At 39.0% G+C, this 19,026-nt stretch overlaps 1 protein-coding gene across 4 annotated transcripts in view; it reads left to right on the forward strand.

The window, feature by feature from the left end:
* The window catches only part of PRUNE2 (prune homolog 2 with BCH domain), a 146,766-nt gene that overhangs the window by 43,313 nt on the left and 84,427 nt on the right, over positions 1-19,026 (forward strand). For all 4 annotated transcript variants that reach the window (XM_063319587.1, XM_063319589.1, XM_063319588.1 and 1 more), the window contains exons 5-6: positions 677-829; positions 3,361-3,455. In XM_063319587.1, coding sequence (XP_063175657.1) covers positions 677-829; positions 3,361-3,455 — 248 coding nt within the window. The remainder of the gene's footprint in view (positions 1-676; positions 830-3,360; positions 3,456-19,026) is intronic.

Here is a 19,026-nt window from a genome sequence, read left to right on the forward strand (position 1 = left end):
TTTTTTGGTATGTTCATAGACAAGGAATTAGCCAGAGTCAGTTACACCAAAATGACCAATGACTTTAAGATCATCTAGTCCAAACCCTCCTGCCATGGGCAGGGACATCTTTCACTAGATCACGGTGCTTGAAGCCCCATCTAACCTGACTTTGAACACCTCCAGGAGTGGAGCATCCACAACTTCTCTGGCTAACCTGTTCCAGTGCCTCACCACCCTCATGGTAAAGAATTTCTTCCTTATGTCCATTGTGGCAGTTCATTGACACATCTGTAGAAGGAAGGTTGGCAATATGGATGTACTGTTTCCAAGCATACCAAGACTTGGTCTAATGCTTAGAGAGAGGAACAAGCCCTGGTGTCCCACTGCTCGCTAGCGGCCATGCTGCAGAGCTGTGTTAGACGCATGTGCTGCACACCGTGGCAGCACTGGGACCAGCCAGGTGGCTGCAGCATGAGCCCTGACAAGCCACCCAGTTCATGTTTTAGAAACTGCTTTCAAGTTAGGAGGATGGTTCTGCATGAAAAACATTCAATATCTAATTCAGTGAACTCGTCAGTGGAGACAACCTGCAAGAAGGAAAAGGCTTGGATGGCGATACAGTAAACATTCTTGCTTCTGTAGTACCTCTTTACTGTTTACAGGGGGCATTGATTTTTGTCTTTCAATGTTTCAGGAAGCATTCTTTTCAAATGCATGTCTTTGGAGGCTGACAGAATTACAGAGCAGCAGGAGAAAATACTGTCAATCCTAGAAGAAAAGTTTCCAGATCTTCCCCCACGAGAGGAAATTATCTCTGTTCTCCAGGAGACTCAGTTTAACCCACAAGGTAGTGCAACTTGCTTCCATTTTTCAGACCTTTTACAAATTTAGTTATGTAACTGTATCAGAATATATTGGCGCATTGTGTGTGGTGAAAGTAGTTGTGGCATGCTATCTTCATGGAGAGTTATATGTATTTAATTTTAAATTAAGTGGTTTACATTCTGAATTACGGAATTGTGATTTCTCTTGAGGAGCTACTGAACGCCTAAATAATCTGGTATTGCTTTTACAGATAAAGTAAACATCAATTTGTTGCATATTTTGCTTTTACAAGTGTATGCTAGTCAAGAGTTTGTGTTGACGAAGTATAAGGGCGTAATCAATGTGTTGGCCCATGTGCAGAAACTGTGCTGCAATTGCCTACATGGTGTGGGAGTGGATTATCTCTTCTGAACCTTCCCAGATTTATCAAGGGCTGTGTACAGGTGAAGTGAATTTGACTACAGACTTAAGATTAAAGAAGCAGTGGGAAAATTGCGATTCTTTCATTTCCTTCTGCTAGAAAGAGCTTAACACAGTTGTCATTTTTTCAGTGATCAAATGTGGGAATGTTTGAACCCAAAATTTGGTAGCAGTCTTTTGAAGGGATGCTCTGAAAGCCTGAAGAAAATTGTTGCAATAACTCTCATGCTTTTTACTGTCTTTGTTAAATGGCATATACTACCAAGTTGTTACCAAAGAGTGAGTAATGAATTACTGAGGTATTTCTTTGTTAGATATATCGGGGGTACACAGAGTGCATACCTGGCTCATAGTCTTTTTATACCGTTCTTTATCTGCCAATCTGCAGAATCCTGTCACCCAAATTCAGACTGTCACCCTGAGATGGTTGCCCTAGCTGATAGTTAAGGACAGAATTTGAGATGCTGCTTCCTTTGCTGTTTGCAAGTTGCAAGTTAAACTAGTTCAGGGCTATAAATCTTCACATAGTTCCCTGAAGTTCCTCCAGACATTAGTCAAGGAATCGTAGTTCAGAAAGGAACTGAGTGCAGCCTGGATTGGAGAGACCCAGTGAAAGCGTCTTTTATGGAGCTCAGTTCTTAGTTCTGCCAGTTGCCTGGGAAGATGGTTTAGTAAGGTTTGTCATGTACTTGGCCCATGAAGTTTACCCTAATATCCAGCACAAAACTTGGACAACTAGATATAACAGATTCTGCATGGCATTGGTTGCCAATAATTTTTATATGCCACATCGGGAGGGCAGTGTCCTACACTTTTTTTTTCGTCTCATAGCTGCTTTTTGCTGTGTATTACAAGGTACGTATTTAGCACTGCATATATACATGTGGCATTGGTATTAGTAAGGTGCTGTTGAGTTTCTTAAGTATTTTGAAGGCACTAACCTCTGTAGCAATATTTTATGTTATTTCAGGCAGTATTAGGACAATTCAGCAAAAAACTTGTCTGTTTCATGCAGAAATAATGATTTATTGGCCTGAATTCATGAACTCATTTGCTATTTGAGGCACAGTGGGCTGTAGCCCACCAGAAAGTCTACAGGTTATCTATAAATATTTTTAGAAGGGCAGGTGCATAAATATAATAAATATGTGAACATCAGCCAGTTCTTCTTGTCATTAGATTGAATTAGCTGGACTCCATACAGGAACAGTAATGAGAAGATTCATTTCTTTGGCTTAACTTGGTATTTGGCTCCCTTTTAAAAATCAATCACGCAAACACATTTTGGATGGTGTGCTGCTAAGCTTTAAAAGTCTGTGGACATTTTCATTGCCACCCTGCTCTGAAGTAAGTGGCTTGCAGCTTTCTTTATAAAGATATTTGGCTGTCATGTCTGTATTTTTGATCATGTGATATCACCATGTTCCTAGACAAGATATATATTTATTTTGAGAATCTTTACAGCATTTTAGACAGACATCTCCCATTAGAGAAACTTAGTCATGTGGATCTTCAACACATTGTACTTAAACATATCAACATGTCTGGTTGCAATGTGAAGCAATTCCAACTTTACACTGTTGTTTCTGGTCATAATATGTACTTCTGTTTCTGTGGTATATAAATATATAGTTGCTTCATTCACCATTTGATGTACATAAGAAAAATCCATTGTGTGAAGAAGGTCAGAACGGCTGAATGACTTTGTGTTTACAGAATATCTAAAGTGCTTTGCTTCTAAGTATTTTGTAAATCCATATGTGCTTTTCAATATATTATTAATTCCAGAATTGTTTCATATTAGACCATAGGAATGGTCTATCTATACATTTATCATCAACTGGAATTCAGTTCACTTAAAAAATGTAAGTGTTCACACAACTTCATTGCAGGAGACTTAATTCTTCATCCTTTGCTTCCCCATGCTTTCAACCCCTTCCTTGCTTTAGAAATCACTCTAGAAACATTAAGCATTGAAATATTAATGTTGGTTTAAACTTCCTCATAGGATGTCCTAAAGTAGAGAAGGCTCAACGTTAAGGTCTAAGCTGTTTTTTTTTTTAATTTATGTTGCTGCATCTGGTCAGCTGTAGATACTTGTATGTATTGAAATTACTTTCTCTTCTCAAACAGGTGTAAGTATTGAGGAGGTTATACTGAAGGACCTTAAGGAGATTTCAGATGGAGAAATCAAAGTAGCGATTAGCACTGTGTACATGACACTGGAGGTAAGAGGAAACCTAAACAACCCAGTTGCAAAATAGCCCTGTTGCATACTGAGACGGTTCTTTACCAAGAACAATTTGTGTTATGGATGCTGGTAGCTCTTTACCTTGACCTGAAGTAGATATAAATGTTACTGGTTATTATGCAAAAATATTAATTAAAAAATATGAATGTTTAGATCACAGAACAAGTATGAGATGGCAGTATTACTTCTGATGGAAGTTTGCATACTGATGTACTGATTATTAATAAAACCAACTAGATGATTGAAGAAAATCTCAACAACAAAGAGACACTTTTACATAGTATATATTTGCAATTTACAATCTCATCATTTGCCTGAAGGTCACCCATAAAAAAGTATTTGACATGCAAAAGAAGTTTTCATCTCTACTTTTGCATTTTACTATAATGAAATTTTATTTTACCTCAAATGGTACTAAAAAAAAAAAAAAATCACTTGAATAATTCTCCCCTGTGTATATCCTATGAGATTTCTTACAACATGTCTTTTGTGATGCATTTTACAAAAAACTAAGGTGCTTCTGTGGTTAAAGAAGTTTGCGGTGCAATTCAGCTGACAATTATCCATTGATTTCTGTTTGCGTACAAAAATATACAAAGCAAGTTGGGTAGCAAAGATTCAAGAAATGAAGCAGAATTTGTTAGTTCCTTGGTTAGCTTCTTGGCTAGTTTCTCAGTGTCAAGCAATCTTCACCAGCCACTAAACCTGCACTGCTTTATGAACCATAATTTTGCTTCTGAAAATTATGCCAAGGTTGGCAGGAAAGCGGATGGAGAAAGAGTATTGTAAGATAAATCCCCAAAAGAGGAAATGGAATTTTTAAAAATTCTTAATAAAATCTTCCCCCTCTTTGGTTTTAAATATTTCTCTTTTATTCTGTCGGTTTCAGTGACTGGTGGACACACAGGACTAGCAATTAGGAGCTAGCTTTGGCTTTACATTTTATTTGTTTTCTTTTTAATCTTGTTCAATAGACTATGTAGAATGCAGGATTTGTGCTTCACAGATCTAAACTCCAGCTAAATGTGGCTGAACTCATCTTTACTACTCTACATACTCAAATTAATCATAACTAAAACTTGTCTGCCTTTTGGCTGCAACTCACAAATTTAATTTGGCAACAGTAGGTTTTCATAGTCCTAAAAGCAGGCAAATTTTCACACTTTTTTCAGTGATTGTGTAACATTTGATGCTGACGTACTTTGTTCAAGAAGCGTCAAGATATGGTGGTCAAGCAATAAATGTTTCGTAATGTTTTTCTTAGGACGCGTCTAGTGGCCATTGTGGAAGAAAAAGGAGGCTCAGTTGCACGTGTAAAGAACAAACTGATCAGTGTTTTACTCATGGTAGATGGTTTTTAATACCAATCTATTAAGTAATTTTATTACTAGCATTTTTGTTGGTATTGTTCTGGAAGATACAGGTATCTCTCTTAGTGTTTTGCTCTCTGTTCTGCTGTGAAAAGTTTGCTTCAGAAAGAGCTGGTTTTTCAGGGTGTAACTGCTTTTTTCCTAATTACATTGTTTACAAAGTCACGTCTTGGTCTAAAAGGACTCTTTATTTCACAGTTGGAATGGAAATCAGTTTTGAGCTTGCTGTATTACTGCCCTTTGTTCAAACATTTTCTGAACTGCCTGATTTCCAGTGCTTGACCAGCACCAGGCCTTTTTTACTTGCTCTTATTAGAGCCAGGGAGGGCATGGTCTGCATGACAGTAGAGGTGGCTTGTAAAAACATTCTGCACTAGTTACTTCACCAAGTATCGGAAACATAATACATATAAGGGAATTACAGACAAAACTGTCCAGACCTGTGTGTCTGTTCAGTCTAGAATTCTATTATGAAGTCAGAATACACAAACTTTAATGACTTCAGGTTTTCCTCAGCAATAAGAATGGTAATTTGTTATTCATCCTCAAAGTGGTCTACAGACATTACCTGATTAAACATGAGGAGAACATGAAGAACAGGCTTGGCTTTGCTGCAGGTGTTGAATCTCTGATATGTTTGCTTATTCAGAAATCTCACAACGTCAATTTTTTATTTTTTAAATCAACAGGTACGCAAAAGGCTCTTTCATTAAAGTGCTCTCTATAGGCTTGATTATTTGCCTAGGTTCAATGGTCTACCATGTAGGAGATGCTGCTAAGAACAAAGATGATGATTATACGATTGCAGTTGGGTAGAATAAGCTGTTCAGAGGCACGCATCCCTTGCTGCATTGGACATGTATGATGAAGAATGAAAGTGTTGCAGCTCAACACTAAAGCTCTTTTCAGTCAGAGTTTCCCAATAGTAAACACAGATATCAGTACGTCTGATATGCCAATAAATGTCACACCTCAGTAGCATGAACTCAAAAGATTCTAAGCTTTCCTTATTTCTGTTTTTTTGTGTTTTTTTTTTTTTTTTATGGCAAGTTTTACAAATCTTTATTGAAAGTAGATTCTGAAAAAATTCTCTGTTCTTGAGAGGCTGGATGCTCCTTTTAGCAAAGTCTTGACATGGAGCTAAGTTCCTTTCCCTTCTCTACTGCTGATTTCCTATGTTAAATAAATAAATTGCTTCCTCAGTTTCCCCTCTGTAAATGAGGATATTAATCTTTTATTTCATAAGTGTGCTGGGAATTTAAATTAATTGAAACCTGTGTTAGATATGTTGCTATAAACCCTATTTTTATAAGTATTGATACAGATTTCCTAGTATCTATGGGAATGTTTTCTAAGTTCTGTACGTCATCAGGAAGACATTACAGTAACTAATAAGTCATCGGTTGTGAATTAGTACTCACTTGCAGTACTTCCAGTACTGCATGGCAGTACTTAGACATGTGGGACACGTGCAGGTACACTCCTTCTCTTCAGTTTCTCATGGAGAGGGTGAAATCGGTAGCCCAGCTCAAGTGCATCTACACGAATGCACGTAGCATGGGCAACAAACGGGATGACCTGGAAGCCATTGTGCAGCAGGACAGCTATGATGTAGTTGCCATCACGGAAACGTGGTGGGATGACTGTCACGACCGGAATGCGATGAATGGCTATAAACTTTTCAGAAGGGACAGGCAAGGAAGGAGAGGTGGGGGTGTGGCTCTGTACGTCAGGGAGTGTTTTGATTGTATAGAGCTAGATTCCAGTGATGATAAAGTCGAGTGTTTACGGGTAAGGTTGAAGGGGAAGGGAAATAAGGGAGATGTTGTGCTGGGAGTACGTTACGGACCACCCGGCCAGGATGAGAAGACAGATGAAGTATTCTATAAGTGGCTGGCTGAAATATCGCAATTGCCAGCCCTTGTTCTGGTTAGGGACTTCAACCTGCCGGGTATCTGCTGGAAATATAACACAGCAGAGAGCAGGCAGGCTAGGAGGTTCCTCGAGTGCGTGGAAGATAACTTCCTGACACAACTGGTAGGTGAGCCTACCAGGGGAGGTGCCTTGCTGGACCTACTGCTCACAAACAGAGAAGGACTAGTGGGAGATGTGGTGGTCGGAGGTCGTCTTGGGTTTAGTGATCATGAAATGGTCAAGTTTTCAATTCATAGCGATGTAAGGAGGGGGGTTAGCAAAACCTCCACCTTGGACTTCTGGATGGCGGACTTTGGCTTGTTCAGGACACTGGTTGAGAGAGTCCCTTGGGAGCCAGTCCTGAAGGGCAAAGGGGTCCAGGAAGGCTGGACGCTCTTCAAGAAGAAAATCTTAAAGGCCCAGGAGCAGGCTGTCCCCAAGTGTCGTAAGGCTAAAGGGCGGGGAAAATGGCCAGTCTGGATGAATAAGGAACTTTGCATGGGACTTAGGAATAAAAGGAGGGTTTACCACCTTTGGAAGAAGGGACAGGCAACTCAGGAGGAGTACAGAGATCTCGTTAAGTTATACAAAGAGAAAATTAGGAAGGCAAAAGTCCAGCTGGAGCTCAACTTGGCCACTAACATTAAGGACAACAAAAACAGCTTTTATAAATACATCAACAAAAAGAAAGCCAGGGAGAATCTCCATCCCTTATTGGATGCGGGGGGGGAAAGTTGCAACCAATGACGAGGAGAAGGCTGAGATACTGAATGCCTTCTTTGACTCTGTCTTCAATAGTCAGACCAGCTATTCCCAGGGTGCTCAGCCTCCTGAGCTGGAAGATAAGGATGGAGAGCAGAACAACCCACCCGTAATCCAGGAGGAAGTAGTCAATGATCTGCTTCTGCACCTAGATGTACATAAGTCTATGGGGCTGGATGGGATTCACCCAAGAGTACTCAGGGAGCTGGCGGGAGAGCTCACCAAGCCTCTCTCCATCATTTATCAACAATCCTGGTCAACAGGGGAGGAACCAGATGACTGGAGGGTGGCTAATGTGATGCCCATCTACGAGAAGGGTCGGAAGGAGGATCCGGGGAACTACAGGCCTGTCAGCCTGACCTCGGTACCAGGAAAGATCATGGAGAGGATCATCTTGAGTGAGCTCTCATGGCGAGTGCAGGGCCAGCCAGCATGGGTTTGGGAAAGGGAGGTCCTGCTTACCCAACCTGATCTCTTTCTATGACCATGTGACCTGCCTTCTGGATGCAGGGATGGCTGTGGACGTTGTCTATCTGGACTTTGGTAAGGCCTTTGACACCGTTCCCCCGCAGCATTCTCCTGGAGAAGCTGGTGAATCATGGCATAGACAAGTGTACTCTTCACTGGCTAAAAAACTGGCTGGATGGCCATGCCCAGAGAGTTGTGATTAATGGGGTGACACCCCCAGTGGTGTCCCTCAGGGCTCAGTTTTGAGGCCGGTTTTGTTTGATGTCTTTATCAGTGATCTGGATGAGGGGATTGAGTGCACCCTCAGTAAGCTTGCAGACGACACTAAACTAGGTGGGAGTGTTGATCTGCTTGAGGGTAGGAAGGCTCTACAGAGGGACCTGGACAGGCTGGATCAATGGGCCAAGGCCAACTGTATGAGGTCAAGTGCCGGGTCCTGCATTTCGGTCACAACAACCCCAAGCAACGCTACAGGCTTGGGGCAGAGTGGCTGGAAAGCTGCCCGGCAGAAACGGACCTGGGCATGCTGGTGGACGGCCAGCTTAACATGAGCCAGCAGTGTGCCCAGGTGGGCAAGAAGGCCAACAGCATTCTGGCTTGTATCAGGAATAGCGTGGCCAGCAGGAGTAGGGAAGTCATCGTGCCTCTGTACTTGGCACTGGTGAGGCCTCACCTCAAGTACTGTGTTCAGTTCTGGGCCCCTCTGTACAAGAGGGACATTGAAGTACTGGAGCGTGTCCAGAGGAGAGCTACCAGGCTGGTGAGGGGTCTGGAGACCAGGTCATGTGAGGAGAGGCTGAGGGAGCTGGGCATGTTTAGTTTGGAGAAGAGGAGGCTGAGGGGAGACCTCATTGCCCTCTACAACTATCTGAAAGGAGGTTGTAGAGAGGTGGGTGTTGGCCTCTTCTCCCAAGTGAATAATGACAGGACCAGAGGAAATGGTCTGGAGTTGTGGCAGGGGAGGTTCATGTTAGATATTAGGAAGAATGACTTTACTGAAAGAGTGTTCAGGCACTGGAACAGCCTGCCCAGGGAGGTGGTTGAATCACCATCCCTAGAGGTGTTTAAGAAACGTCTAGATGTGGCACTTCAGGGCACGCTCCAGTGACAGAGATTGTAGGTTGTTTGGTTGGACTCGATGATCTTAAGGGTCCTTTCCAACTATGAAGATTCTGTGATTCTGTGAGAGACACATAGATGCAAAAATAGTAGTGCAGTTGATCTCAGTGCTTTATTTGTATGTACCTACTGATATCAGTCAAGAGTGTGTGATTTACATCCCTTGTCTGTTGGCTTGCTGGTTGTCAACTGACTGATTTTTAAGTGTCTTGATAAAAGCAAATCTTTCAGATATTAAAGGAGTAGACAGCGTTGTCGTTAGTGATGAAGGCATTTAGTGTGGGTGCGCTTAGGTTTCTATAAGAGTCTGTATGCAGCTTTGCATTTCTTAAGATAACTACTTTTCGATCTGGGCTTCCTGGATTTAGGTGGCATTGAAGCTGTAAGTTGAAATCAGACCTGTGTCTCCGGTGACTGGGTGCCAGAGCATATGCTACTTGGATTTCACCTGCACAGCAGCATTTTTTTCAAGAGGGTGACAAAAGAAAAGTGACATAGCCCAGATCACGGTTATTTTTGTTGCCTTTGCCAGAAAGTTTCCCCAAGTCATAATAATGATTACTCATAGGATATTGTAGCAAAATTCAGTGCACGCGTTACAGTTAATTTCTGTTACATTATGTTATACCCTGAGAGTATATTTTGCTTGTTCTCTGCTGGAATTCTCTTGGAAATGAGAAATATCTTCTCAATGTGACTTTCTGTGAAAGTCATTTTTTTCCTGAGAAAGGAATACTTCCTTTGTAAGCTGAACTCTATTCTTTGCTTTCTTGTGCACCAGAAGAACAATCCAGGTTTCATGAGTGCTCAGTTTAGTTGAAATGTCTCATGATATTGTGGCTTAATAACATTTTTGTTGGACTACATCCTTGATCTTTTGATTCATGAAAATTTATTCTAACTGCTCACAGAACTTGCAGTAATTTATGAAGGTAGAAAATCAGCTTTATGCAGGGCAGTCAGTTGAAAATAAGGCAAACAGTCTACAATTGTCTGCTGTTGACTATTAGACAAGGGAATACTTGCATTCTGAAGGCTGACTGATCCTTTGAGGTTCATTTTTTCTGGCCATGGTATCTGAATGCTTCATAAAGACATTTTCCAAGTTGTAGGGATTGTGTAATCTTTAGTATTGTAAGGTTGGAGCCACTTCCATAAGGGTGCCAACCAAGAGGTTTAGAGAAAACGTCAGAGCCTCAGTGGAGGCTGCTCTCACCACTGGTGTTGCCCCAAGAAAGTGACCTGCGAGTTCATGCTGGCACAGTGAGACTGCCTGTCCTTAGGTAGCAACTAGTTGTCCAAATGAATTGAGGATGGTGCCAAGGGCAAGTTCTGGCTCCTGCAGCAGCTTTCCTCTTTGTGGCTCTGTGTCTCAGAGAAACTCACAGTGGCTGTTGCAGCAACAGTAACCTAGGAAATTTAGAAATGTTTGGGCGCACGGTGGATCTGTTTCCTAATGAATAAATAGTCTGATCTCAGAGAGACGGTTTAATTTTCAGGCTGCTTTTTAGTAGTAGTATGGCATGCACCCATGTTACTAATTTGGACAATTTTATTCATGTACTATGAAAAACGATGTTTTCAATAGTTCTGGAAAGCAAATTGAGAATTTCTGTCTCAGCTGGAGTGTGTCAATCAAGTGTTAGGTAGACTATTGCATGCAGTTAAGTGAGATTAGAACATGTTTGTTTGGAGGTTTGAACTTTTGTTGTCTTTCTGTAATGATTGGACCATAGTTATGTATTTGGGAACTTTTTTCTTGCAGTATAAATATAAACATATTTTAAATGGCATCAGATTGGTCCATGAATTTGTTTTTAATGCTAAAAACAAAACAAGAAGAAAACCTCAAGTAAACATGTTAACATTTAATCTTCCAGTAATGGAATTGGAAACAAAATTCTCAGCAACTTACAATAGCATTGCTGTTCGGAGATATTTTTCTGATGCCTGTTGTGAGAAGTTAGGGTATGTAAAATAAATGATGTATGGAGCTGTAGGAATGCGACTTTTGCAGACTACCTTATGTCTAAGGAACATTAAACATAGGGTTCTCGTTTAGCAAATAAATAACCATTCATTTCAATGGCTGCATAGTCTGGACTTTTGTGCATATTTTTGCAAAGATGAGAAGAGGCCATTAGGGATTTAATATAAAATAAATCGCCAAGGGGTCTTCTTGTAGTCCTAGTCTTTCTGCCACATGGTGTGTCACTAATGTGCATAAATGGGCTTAAATGAATTTGTTATCTGTATTACATTTGCAGTATGTATATATTTATATATTATTTTTTAATTGTGTTTAAAAATAAAACATTAAATACATCATTTCTGAGAGTTGAAAACATACCATTTGTAAATAAATCAACCTTAATTAAGGTCTTAAAATGTCAGTGTGTGAAATCTGCCTGTAGGAAAATGTATAACATATATGGTGCGCAAAGCTTGAAGATACTTTCGTTTGCTTTTTTATAAGTATTAGGAGGGATAAGTCATCACCTTATAGGACTGGATAATGCAACCAAACATGCATCAATGTACATACCGTACTCATCTTTAAACGTCAGACTGCGTCTTCTGGAGGACGGCAGCTGTTCTGTTGATGCCTCAGGTCAGCTGAAGTACCCCGGTTGTAATGAGTACAATCCGAGGTGTGGAGAGCTGACGCAGACCTGCTGAATTCTCTGGGTTAGTTAGTTATTCGTCTCTAAAGGTATGAAAGGAAACTATCGGGGACAACCTTAGATTGTTCTAAGTGCTTCCTAATTAACTACGTGAAATCAAATGGCAGCAAAACCGACATTGATTAGCATGATTATGAGGACTGCTTATAGTTTTAAAATCAAGACCAGATCCCTTCCAGAAGGTGATGTGAGGGTGATAGGAGCTACAGTTTCCCCTACTCAGTGAGATGTTTCTGCTCGCAGTTGTGAAGGATGTTAGGCAAGGTGTTTATTATGGTCCCTTGTGATGTGAGAAAAATGTAAACTCATAAAACTGGCCAAGACCCTTATTTTTATCAGGGAGTCCAATTCAGCATGTGCTTAAATCATTGAATAATGATTTATTCAACTGTCCTTTTGCAAGATGTGTTTGATTATTTTATTCTATACCGCTGTCAAAACTCATAGTAAACCAGAAGCATCAGAGATTTTGTAGTTGCAGTATCTCTTTAAGAATGCATGAGTTGTGCAGCGATATCAGGTCTGCAGTAGTATGTATATAGGATTTGAGTTTATTTAGGTGTCTAAACAAATTGGGCAGACTTCATATGTTATAATTTGCGTGACATCTGGTCTAAATTTGACCCATGCTATTGTTTATGATTTTGCCTTTACTGGTTTTGTTCAATCTTGCTTCAAAAAGTCAATAAACAAAGTAAAATAACTATGACAATTATTAGAGGAATAAGCATAGACATTAGATTAATCTACTAACATTACAGTAAAAATGTGCTTGTGTTTACAAGTACATTGTTCTAGAAGATAAACTGTGTTTTCTTTTCTATCATTTATGAAATGCGTTTAAATAAATAAAGATTGTTTCTTTATGAAATACAGCTGTATAATATGCACCATCTCTGAGCTAAATAAAATGCTGTCATCTACAGTATCATTATTGGACTGCATTCCTGACTTCTACAAAGCTGACTAATTTATCATTTGTGTACTCTTCTAGTTCTTGTCAGTAGCATCTTAGCTCAGCTGCTCATGGGGCATAGACATTGACAGCGGGAGATGCTGTTTTGAGAAATGTTCAGCAGAAAAAGAGTTTTTTCTGTGAAATATAATACACTTTTTTTAAATTTCAATGCAAGACCTAACTTGGACATTTAATATTTTAAGATCTCGCTGTAATGCATGAGACTGTAGGAACTGATAATAGTTAGGGATAACAATATGAATATTACAGAAAAGTTAAATATTATTTCCTGCTATTTAGTTTATATTTTTCTTTGTTATTGTATGAGAAACAACTTAATTAGAATATTAAATTGTTGATCCAAGATTACAATATAATTCCAGCTACAAGTAAAAGAACTCCTCTTGGGTTTGCTAGTGTTAGTGTTGCATTACTACAGAAATCAGAAATTCTGTCCAGAGCAAGTGACAGAGATACAGAGTATTTCTAAGCAAATGTCTGTCTCTCTGACTGCTTTTCTGTTTTTTTCATTTAGAAATTAAAAAAAACAAACCAAACCAAACAAAACATATTTACAATCATGCAATATTTATTTAGAATAGTGATATTTGCAGGAAAAACAACAAAATATGTCTGCTGTGTCTTGAAACAGTCGTTTTGTTCTATCTGGCAAAGCATGTGTCCGGAACGCCTTCTGAACTGGAATGTAAGTGAATGCTTAACACTTGTAAATATTACAATACTCTGTGTTTTCAGCATACATCATTGAATTTTATACCTTCTGCTGCATATCAGGAGCCTGGGCCTGAAGCTATCATTTATTTTAAAATGTAGGAACATTTTGGAGTTTTGAATTAGTCAGATCAAGTACTCTGTAAGATTTTTCAGCATTTATTTAACATAACTCTGGTTAGATGTTGAGAGGGAGGATTCTTCTTTTGACTGTGTGTAACTTGGTACCCTCTCAGCGTTACTTGAAGTAAAGTGTTTTGTCCAACTGAAGACTTCAGGGTTTATTTAATTTTATATACATTTTAATACACTTAATATACATTTTAATTTTATGTACTTCTAGTTTCATTTATAAAACAGGGATCAAAAGGATTCAAGTTGCAACCCTTCAGCCCCTATCTTGAGTACTCAAATTCAGAGTAGCTTAAGAACACCAGCTGTAATTCTATGAAAGAATGCAGTTTTTCTTTCCCTCCTTCTAGGAGACAGATAAAGTTTTTCTCAGAAAGGTCACCACTTACTTTTGTATTCAGAATTATTCACAACTTCTCTGCCTCTCTAACAAAATGTAGCTTTCATCATAAAGCTGCTGCATGAATGTTATTCACCAAAAAAATATAATTTCTTCTGCAACTCCATGGCTAAATTGTTTGTGTAAATTTTAATTTTTGTATTTAAGTGAATACAGTTTAAGTCTAACCCACAGGCTCTTTGACCCTAAAAAACCCTAAAAAAATCTGACATTCAGAATTCCTGTGTATATTGGAAGTATTGCAACGTCTTACTTTTTTGAACATCTTTTCCTATTCTGTACAGACTTGATAAATAAAGTATCGAATTAAAATTCCTTCAAGATAATTTTGCACTACTTCGGGGATAGAGAATTATATTATTTTTCACCATACGAAATTCTAGGTATTAATATATTATTTTTAGTCCTGAAATTGCCCCATTTCTGAAATAATTACAATATATTTAACCAAAGTTGCTAAGTATGGATTTAATGTATTGATTATGATCAAAAGAGTAGGAAGTGTTCAAGGTCTTGGGTAGATTTTTAGCATTTCTTTTTCTTCCTATCTGCTTTTTTAAAAATTACTTTATCTGAAGAGTAATTGTCAGTAATTTGAGTTTCATAACTTTGTCCATATTTGTGATTTGTTGTTAATAGCAAAATCATGCTTTGACTGAAGACTTAGCAATGGAGAGATTTTCCTTTCTCATGCTTGAATAAATCTTGTGGTTTTTACAAAGCTACAGAGTTCTCAATTGTTTAGGTAAAAAAGGTGGAGTAGAATATTTTCTTCAGCTGTGATCACATAACTCTGAATGCATCAGAATTTCTTATGCATATTGGATGGCTGTCTTCCATGACTCTTACAGTCCTCTTTCCATCTGAACATGAGATAAACACAGCGCTTATGTTGATATAAAACAGGACAAAGTTTATTGAGGCCACTAAGTTTATGCCAAATGAAAAATATGGCAGCTGATTATTTTATCTTCCCCAAATAAGAAAAATCACAGTAGAGATTCACATTGTAGAGATGGGGAATTCAGGTGTATATACAACCCTTTCACACTCTGGAGAACGTTATCATCGCTTCTGTGAGGAAGAAATAATGAATCTGAATAGGTGTTGCTTGGTTCCTTGGCTCAGGTCAAACATGACTATACAGTTAGTAGTAAAATCAAAGCAAGAATCTGGCAGAATTATCTGTCTTCATGATGCTAAGTGGTTTTTCTTCTTCCTTTCATGAACAACACAACCAGTTGGAAAAAATATCCTACCCTGGATTGTACCTTTCCCAACAAAAGCTATTACTTGGCATCTATTTATTGCCCGTTCTGGTTCTTTTTACAAAAGGGCAAACCTCATTACTAGATATTCTGCAACCTGACTCCCTTTCAGTATTTCTGTCTTGCTGTTGTTCTTGCCTTTTTCTTAGTCACACTTCCAATGAATTTTCAGAAAACATGAGCCTCCCTCCCTCCTCCCCCTCTCAGGGAGGGAAAAAAAAAAAAAAAGATTAAAAAAAGGTAGACTTACAGAATCAGAAAGGTAAGAGTAAACAGAGTCCACAAGGAATCTTCTTGCAGTCCAGTCGTCTTTTGTCCCCCACCGCAACATTGCCAGAGAGATATAGTCAGCAATCTGTGCCAGGATTCCACATCCAGAATTGTAATTTTTTAGGTTTCATGGATGCCAGACATCTGTGTATGCTGGTTCAGTCTCTGAGTGTTTGTCACAGACTAGAAAGGAAAAAGGTTGGAATAGGTTAATTTTGTACCTGAAATGCAAACTGTTAGGTCAACTTTTCAGTTGGTAGAACACCACGGACTTAGACTAGTTGTGGATTGTTTAAGCTGAAGAAGGATTTGCGGATGAGTTTGAATAAATGGTAGTTGTACAGCAAAGAACTCCTGTAATTGTATTTTAAAACAAAAATCTTAACTGAGCACTGAGTTAAGTGCTGGTTTTTTTGTCAGATTTCATCATGTACTGAATCATATTCTACAGAAAATTTAGTGTTTCAGTCTAAAAAGGTTGTCATCTCTTCTTCTCTACATACATAGCATTAGCAGCATTGTTTCTCAGCATTTGCTATTAAACAAGACTTTCTAAATAAAGGAATAATTCAGAAGAGATAATAAGATAAATCTCCAAATAAAGAGATAATTCAGAAACAAAAAAGTGATTTTCCTTTCACATCTCTCAGTTGAGTATTTGCCATATGGGTTGCTCAGCATCACACTCTCAGCAGGTCTAATTTATGGTAAACACACAGTGAGTGAACAGAAAAAAAAGGCAATGAAAATATTAATATTCTCCCTCCACCCCCCTTTTCTGAACTGAACTAAACATATTCAGGTTCAGCCCATATAGTTGTGGCATTTAGTTGGGTACGTGTGTATTTGCCACTCGGCTGGGAGTTTGTGAAGACTGAAATGCTGCGCTTTTCTTGCCCTGAGACTGATTTGCTGGAGCTTGCGTGGCAGCGTGTGAATTATACCTTCCCTGCTCTGATCTGGCATGCAGCCAGGCCCCCCAGGGCTGTGCTTTCTCCATGAAGGGCAGTTGGTGAAAACATCGCGGCTCTCGCTGTGGCGTGGAGCGCTTTAGCTTTTCCCTGGGCCTCCACAGGAGGATCGCCAACTGAGTGAATGTGTTGATGCTCTGGTCCGCTGCTAGGAGCTGGAACAGCCAAAGAAAGAGATCTAAAATAAATAATGGTATGGGTTTTTCTCGAGACTCGCAACCGTGGAAATCCACAGCATCAATATTTTGAAAACCTCCCTTCTCCCACGAGTTCCTGGGGCTTTCTCTTACTGTTGCATACGTGCTTGCTTTCTCGCTGTGGGTTACCTTCCCCCTCTAGGACTTTGCTGCCATAACTGTCCTTCAAGGACGCTTTAGAACTTAGTCAGCCCCACTCCTTACCCTGCCTATGTGGAAAATCACTGGAGAGCAACATAAAGAACTAAGCATGTATCAGTAACCCAAGTGAGCACTCTTTCATCAGTGCTTCCTGCTCAGGGAATGAATTTTTCCACAGGAGGGTCTGCATGGCTATATTTAAAAAACAAACAAACAAACAAACAAAACCCCCCAAAAAAACCCCAACACAACAAAATACAAACCAACCAACTGTTTTACAGTTAGGAACCGGCATATCTGAGCAAAAGAATCTCCATTGCATAAACAGATGCACTGTTCTGAAAATAGAAATTGCTGCCATTACACACTTGATATCGTAATTACAAACAGGAAATAGCTACAAAAGAAAATGCTTTTAAAAAGCCGTGGATTGAGTTCTGCCCTCCGCCATAGGGCCGTACAATAGACCTTGGTAATGCACATACTTTCCTTTCTGTCTGGATACTTTCTGTTCCAACAAGAAACCTGCACTTTCCCATTCCAGATCTGAGGATTCAGGCAAATAAGGGAGAACTGTGCATGGTTCAGATTTAGAAGAAAGCGCAATAGTCCTGTGTTGAACAATCGTGATATAATTTCCTTTAGGCAACGTTTTTTCTAAGTCTGGAGGAGAAAATACTTAATTTACAACACCTGCAGGTATTTAGTTCAAATAAATACAGAATTCTTTCTCTGGGTCTTGCTAAATGTTTCTCTCAGCATGATCTCTGCAGTTTGGCAGTCAGATCCACAGGTTGCGTGTTTAACTTGCATATTCGTATTTGCAGTTGTGTTCGATTTCCCCGTGTTCAGTCTTTTGAACAGGGGTTAATTGTAACAGCCAGTTTTGTTTCTCTGCTTATTATTGGGTATTTTATACTCCTCTAGTGTGCTGCATCTTGTTGATCTTCTCCATGAACTAATCTGTAAATACTTATAGATGAATAAATAGAAAATATTGGTTGTTTTATGATCTAGCATGAATTCTTCCTTCATGTATATCATTAGCCTAATTGTTTACAGTGTTCCACTCAGTTACACTTACACAGATCCTCTGAGGTAATGGAGTTGTGTTTAGTAGTATAAACCAATATTTACTCAGAAGTCAAACCTCAGCCTCACTTCCTGTGGACTTCTAGTACTATCAGTGTAGCAGTAAAATCCAAAGTGAGATTTTCAAGGTGCCTGGGTGGACATAACTACTTTAATAAGTAGTCATTTTACTAATTCCTATTTATGCATTTAAATTTCTGTAACTAACAACCAGCCGAAGTCAGGTGCCACTGGTGACTGTTTTGGACTCTGTGGATTTTACTCTTTTACCATTTTAAAAAAATGTTAATATACAGTGGCTTCTGTCAACTGGAAATACTTGGGACATTAATGTAAATTAAGTGATGAGTGATCCTTTGTTTACTGTACACTCAGTCATTGTGAACTCAAATTCTGAACACATTTGAAGTGGCGTTGATCCATTATTAAAGACTCAAAAAACAAGCATATTTTCAAATGATGTATTTTCAGTGGTGTATCTGTGCTTGGTGCCACTATTCTTCACAAAATATGATAATAATGTTATCTATTCACATAAAAACAAAGTTTGACTCCACAGAAGCAGCTGGAAATGGATAACCACAATATGCTTAAATGTCTTAGGAACACACTGTTTGACATATACTGCTAAAAGTTCCTCATATTTAGGAATTATTTTAAGTGAAATACTTGTACTGAGTCTCAGCTGGTGTGCATGAAAGAATATTCATTTCCCAGTGGTAACATGGAATTTGAATATTTTTTTTACCTTTTTTATATATATTTAATGGATTGAAACACTTTGAAGAAAAAAAATACACACATTTCTGGTCCTAATCTGATTCAAAGGGGTTTTATGGTTCTGATTCCAGCCTTTTCTCATGTTTTATGTATAGGTAAATCACAAGGTTATGTTTCGTCCAAGCTAGCAGGGAGCAGAAACAGTCCTTCTTTGTGGCATCCAGGAAGATGATCAGTCGGGCAATGACAAATGGATGTTTACTGGGTGGATACTGCAGGTGATTTGAAAAGGGATTGTCCACAGCTTGGCAAGAGGGTCATGCTAGCAGCAGTATGTGCTAAAACTTATT

Source organism: Chroicocephalus ridibundus, chromosome Z, assembly GCF_963924245.1.
Source record: "Chroicocephalus ridibundus chromosome Z, bChrRid1.1, whole genome shotgun sequence".
Classification (NCBI taxonomy): Eukaryota; Metazoa; Chordata; class Aves; order Charadriiformes; family Laridae; genus Chroicocephalus; species Chroicocephalus ridibundus.